At 41.4% G+C, this 5,301-nt stretch overlaps 2 protein-coding genes across 2 annotated transcripts; both read right to left on the bottom strand.

The window, feature by feature from the left end:
• Nucleotides 1-729: 729 nt before the first annotated feature.
• Nucleotides 730-2,753, bottom strand: LOC106300457 (xylosyltransferase 1-like). Its single transcript, XM_013736600.1, has 4 exons — nucleotides 2,030-2,753; nucleotides 1,731-1,806; nucleotides 1,535-1,650; nucleotides 730-1,469 (listed from the first exon to the last, which is right to left on the bottom strand). Exons 1-4 carry the CDS (start codon nucleotides 2,511-2,513, stop codon nucleotides 952-954), a joined length of 1,194 nt encoding a protein of 397 aa, XP_013592054.1. The 5' UTR covers nucleotides 2,514-2,753; the 3' UTR covers nucleotides 730-951.
• Nucleotides 2,754-2,873: 120 nt separating this feature from the next.
• On the bottom strand, nucleotides 2,874-4,864 carry LOC106300458 (suppressor protein SRP40). The gene is made up of 4 exons (XM_013736601.1): nucleotides 4,616-4,864; nucleotides 4,159-4,535; nucleotides 3,965-4,007; nucleotides 2,874-3,475 (listed from the first exon to the last, which is right to left on the bottom strand). The coding sequence occupies exons 1-4, from the start codon at nucleotides 4,731-4,733 to the stop codon at nucleotides 2,997-2,999; spliced, it is 1,017 nt and encodes a 338-aa protein (XP_013592055.1). The 5' UTR covers nucleotides 4,734-4,864; the 3' UTR covers nucleotides 2,874-2,996.
• Between the last annotated feature and the right edge of the window lie 437 nt (nucleotides 4,865-5,301).

The following is a 5,301-nucleotide window of genomic DNA, read 5'->3' on the forward strand; positions in this document are numbered from 1 at the left end:
GAAGTTTAAATTCATTTAAGCATATTTCATTAATGTAACTGAAAAGACAAGTAATAAATTAGACAGTTTTATTCGTTTTAGGATATTTCATAAATGCAACTGAAAAAGACAAGTAAAAAAAAAGGAGTTTAATTAATGAAGTAAGAACATTTTCAAATAGGTACTTTTCTTTTAATAATATAGATATACTAGAGTATAGAGAGTAGACATAGAAAGACCAAACCAAACCAAATCGATATCCAATTTTTTAAAATTGTTAAATCAAACTGAACTAACCGATTATCAAACCGAATTAATAACCAAAAACATTTTAAAAATTATTGAGTTAAACCAAAACCAAACCTGAACCAGAACCGAAAAAATTATCTCCAAAAGAGAATCTACATGCTCTACAGCAGAGTCGCCAAGAGATATGTTCTCCTTTCAGGGTGAACCAGAAGAACCGAGAGAACAAGACCATTGTTTATGCAGAAGATAGCCATGTTCTTTTTGAAGTCGTTGCGGTTGGCGTCAGCGATTAAATTTGTTAATGATTTCCTTCTTCATCCATCGCGGGAGAAGAAATAATTAACGCAGCGGCTACTTTTATGGGTGTTGCCGGTGTTTATCCGATCGCTGAAAAACACAGCGTCAACTGAATTGGTTGTTACGGCTGTTTTTATGGCCGCTGCGTTTAATTTTCCGGTGTCGTTGACTTCCTCTCCACATACGTAGGGAAAAAGTAACCTATAATTTTTGACCCTGGCCGCTAAAGCTGCGTTCCTTAAAAGAACAGGGCTGATACTAATACAGATACAAGAAGGTAGACGACAACTAATGAAATCTACCAGCCGCTTTATAAATACAATCAGCCGTCAAAGAATGAAAACCATTACAGACATTAAAACAATGTAAACTCGTGTCGTGTCCGTGTGTATAACTGATTCCAACACTCCCCACCATTCTCCTTCTTCACTTGCACTGATTAGTTTCTGAACTCAAATCATCAAGAAAATTCGTTACCGTCTCATCCAGCTTCTTAGCCTGAGGTCCACCTTTAACAACGTTAACATCACCCCACTCCGAACACGGATCTGTCCACCAGCTACTATGCCTCCTCGCGCACCAAGCTCCAGGAGTCACCCTGAAACGTCCCCGTTTCAAGATCTCTCTGTCAACCATGTCCAAAACCGGATCGTCTTTCTTGAACTGCCTGGCGAAAGCTGCTCCGCTCTGAGCCATCTCATCGTAATCCGATACGCTGAGGAAGTGTGGCTCCATCTTTGGCGGACTGTCCCATATCATGTAACGCAAGTCACCGTTGACTGTCGTGTTACTAAACTCGGGAGCGTTGCAGATAACGGTGTGGAAGTAGCATTCTTCAGAGAGGATCACGTTGTTGAAGTACATGAGGAGGGTTCTTGGTAGATTGTCCCAACCGAAGATGCAATACTCCAAGAAAGATCTGCTCAGTACGATCCACGGCGAGCCTGCGTGATATATTATAAATTAGAATGAAGCATATAAAGGCCTATTAGGTACTGAATCTTTTAACCTGTAAAGACTTTGAAAGCATCTGGTGTTGGACGTTTCTCAGTAGCAGTGAAGAGCTGTGTTCTTCTGGCTAAGTATAGTGCTGGATCCACAACAATAGGCTTGATTCTCTGAGATCTAGAGAAAAATAAATAAAACTATTCATGAGTGTTAACATTGCAAGGGATTGAGAAAAAAGGAGAGTGTATGATACTTACTCTTTCCAAGAAAGATCACTAGTATGATCAATGAAGTTGATGCTTCTGTTCACCGAGGCAAACACATGAGACAGGTCTGAGAACAAACATGAGTGGAGAAAACGTTACTTTTGAAATCAAAGTCATATGGGGACAAACAGATGAAGTGAGTGGATGTAATAAATATCTAAAGCTTGTAAATTGCAATAAAGAGATCAGTGTCGTTATCAATAACACTAATCACATTTCAACTAAACATAACAACAAGCTCAAAAGAGATGTCAAAACAAAAGATCAAAGACTGAAAATGAATCACATACCGTCTTGAGTAATGAGGGGGTAATCCAACGCGCTAAGCTCAATGAACCAGTTCCAAGAGCGACCAAGCTTCAACAAGATAGACACGGCGTGGAGAGTGGAAGCCGTTTTAGAAGCACCGTTGTCAGAGAGACGATCAACTTTCCCCAACACATCAACATTCCCAAAGGCGTTCACTGCAGGAACAGTTTTCAAGCGGGAGAGAAGAGAGAGCCTCTCTGCTTCGGTAGCTTCAGCGCCGAGATGGAGAAGGTACCGGTTCCTAGGGTGGTAAACCGCGAGGAGCAACCGAAAGATCCGGTCGCCGTCTCCACAACCTCCGGTTATGTAGTAAGCGAAAGCTGGCGGGTGATGAGGGCCGTGACGGATAGGGGAAGGGAAAGGCTTAGAGGTGAAAGCAGAGAGAGAGTAGAGTAGTAAGAGGAGGAAGACGGAGAGGAAGACTACAGAGAAGAGAGTGAATAGCCATTTCTTCTCAGCTCCCATCTGTTTTCACCGATCAAGTCAGAAGCTTTTGAGCTCATAAGTCGATCTTGAGAAACGTGGAGGACGAGATCCGGAAGATTCAGACGCAGATGAGATCAGACAAAATGGAGAGATAGAGAGAGAGAGAAGGGTTAAAGATTCGGACTTGGGAGGCTGTGAAGAAGAAGACAACGATTCTCGATCTCCGGTGTTCAGTCTGTTGAACTCGCTTGTTAACAGTAATAGCACACTTTCTTCCACCACTCACGGCCCGTTTAGCGCGTGTCATCCACGTTCCTTCCTCTAGACAAGATTTTCGCTACACGCGCCGATTATAGCGAGTAGAGTGGGGACAGCTTTAAGACACAAGTAGAAGCTGGATTTGCTATATGTCCGAACTGGACCATATCATTTATAAATCTGCTTTTAAGTGAAAGTTAACCTTTTGGATCTTCAAAGCCAATTATTCAGACACAATAAGTTTGGTAATATTGTTGTATTTTGTTACACGGAGTTGACTTCATCTTCATCGTCACTCCCTCCACTTCCTCCACGGCTACTGCTTCCGCTGCTACTCTGCCCACTTCCGCTGCTCACGCTTTTGCTCCTACCATCACTGTCGCTCCCGCTGCTGCTCCCGCTGCTACTGCTTGAGCTTGAGCTTTCGCGTTTTTGCTGCACCTCTGCGTTTACTTGCGCTCTAAGCGCTTCCGCTGCGTTCAGACCCTTCTCTCCTTCGCCGCCGCTGTCGTCGTCCACATCTGCAATCTCCTCTTCCGTGATGCTAAGCTGTTTGTTTAAAGTTTCCTCGTATTCTCCACCAACGTCAGCGTTGTCTTTCTCTGCGTTGTCCTTCTCTGGTGTAAATGAGCCGAATATGTCAACCAAATCAATCTCGTGATGCTCTTCTTCTCCGTCTTCGTTCTTGACATCATCAACTGGTGAGATCGAAGGTGCATTGCTTCTAGGGATGGCAGGTTCGGCTGCAATCAATTCTTGTCCGTTAGATACTATGACTACCACATTAGTTCTCACAGTTGAAAAAAAAAACAGACATAGCACATACATGTTTATAAAAAGTAATTTGGATTTGTAATCAACTTGAAACAACAGTTCAAAATTCCTGCTTAGTCTCAATTGACTATATACTTAAACCACTAGAGAAATAAATAGTCATAGCAGTAATGAGACCTATGATCAGACAGAAGAACCCAATTAATAAAGACTACTTTACAAGGTAGAGAACTTGAGTTTCTTTAGCAAATCAGACCTCTATGCATCAGCAACCAAGCTCAACCAGCAATATGTACATCAAAACCGCAGTTTACAAAGAACAGTGGATGAGAACTAAGACAGGTTTATCTCTTTTTCATTCTATGCAGTGAACCTTATGATCCCAACAATCAAAGTCCGGTTCTGTAAAACTACATATCTAAAAGATAGGACTAAAAATGCTAAATCATATCGCTAACCTGAGTTCTCTCGCTTCCCAATTTCGATTCTTTCAACTTCAACCTGCAGGTAATACATGAAAAAAATGAGAGAATATAAACCAACACATAATAACATCATCAAACAACAAACCAAATCAATAACCTGAACAACATCCAATGTGTGTAGTAACCATTAACCAATAGACTTGGTCAAAAGACATTGAGAAACTCACAGGCATATCTGGGTGCAAGCTTCTATTAACATGAGGAGACTTAGCAGCACGACCAACAGGAGGAGACACCCGATGCTCCACAGGAGGAGCCACTGCAGACTGAGAAGAAGACCCCGCCGGCACCGCGGCAGCAGATTCACCAGGCGTCCTGAGATGCCTCAGCTGCTTCACAGCCCTATGCAGCCTCTCCAAACGAAACTTCTCCCCATCGAAAAACAGCACGGCGTCATTATCCTTATAATCCTCACTACTACCTTCAAACGTCACCTTAGGTTTACCAGGCTGGTTGTTCTGAAACTCAACGGAGACTCTGTTATCCTTCTTCTTGTGCAGAGTCCCTGACCTCTTCTTATCAATAGAAGCAGGTTTGAACTCATCTGAGAAATTAATTACGTAAAACAAAATCATTATCCCCAATAAAGTGAGATCAATTAATCTAAAACCTATCGAAACTTACATCGCAAGGTGCAGAATTTATGAGAGGAGTCGTCTTTAGCGGAGGAGCCCAGGACGAGATCGTACCATTGATCTGTTTTCGGGGCGGTGCTTGGTTCGTCTCTGGAGTGATTCGACATCTTTTGGGAGAGCTCGACTAAACGATTGATTCAAGGCGAATCCATCAAAGAAAGAGATTGAAATCGAGGAGACGGACCCCTGGTGACGTAGGGTTTCTGTTTTGAGTTGAAGAAGCGGATCCGGGATCCGGATTTTTGGATCCGATTCATGCTTCCTATATGATTAACCAATTATAAAAGGACGCGTGTCGATAAGTCTTCGTATGTGTGCCCATGTGGTTCTGTTTGGTTTGTGTGGCAGCTATTTTATCCCCACGTGGGATAACTGATCAAAGATTTCCACCCAAATGTTCCAAATTTTAAGACTCCAAAACTTCATTCAGGTTTTATATTTTCTGTTCAAAATTCTGTTATTAATAATTCAAGTTTGGTGAGGAATAATTTTATTCTAGTAATCTCTGCAAAAAAAATGAGAAAAAATTAAAAAAATATATATTTTATATAAATTGTGTAATTTTATAGAAATAATAAAAAAGTGAATGTTTATCTTCATTCCTTTTGATCACCATTTAAAGCCGAAATGAAATATTTAATAAATAAACTTACAATATAAACTACCGTAAAAAAA

The sequence above is a fragment of the Brassica oleracea genome, chromosome C6 (genome assembly GCF_000695525.1).
Source record: "Brassica oleracea var. oleracea cultivar TO1000 chromosome C6, BOL, whole genome shotgun sequence".
Taxonomy (NCBI): domain Eukaryota; kingdom Viridiplantae; phylum Streptophyta; class Magnoliopsida; order Brassicales; family Brassicaceae; genus Brassica; species Brassica oleracea.

Bases quoted from the DNA above. Each gene is read 5' to 3' on its own strand.
- LOC106300457 (XM_013736600.1), bottom strand. From the start codon at position 2,513: ATGGGAGCTGAGAAGAAATGGCTATTCACTCTCTTCTCTGTAGTCTTC. The intron at 1,807-2,029 runs GTATGTGATTCA...GTTTGTTCTCAG, and splicing joins CCCCCTCATTACTCAAGACG to ACCTGTCTCATGTGTTTGCC. The intron at 1,470-1,534 runs GTTAAAAGATTC...TATATCACGCAG, and splicing joins TGCTTTCAAAGTCTTTACAG to GCTCGCCGTGGATCGTACTG.
- LOC106300458 (XM_013736601.1), bottom strand. From the start codon at position 4,733: ATGTCGAATCACTCCAGAGACGAACCAAGCACCGCCCCGAAAACAGAT. The intron at 4,008-4,158 runs GTGAGTTTCTCA...TATTACCTGCAG, and splicing joins GCTTGCACCCAGATATGCCT to GTTGAAGTTGAAAGAATCGA. The intron at 3,476-3,964 runs GTTAGCGATATG...AATTGATTGCAG, and splicing joins TGGGAAGCGAGAGAACTCAG to CCGAACCTGCCATCCCTAGA.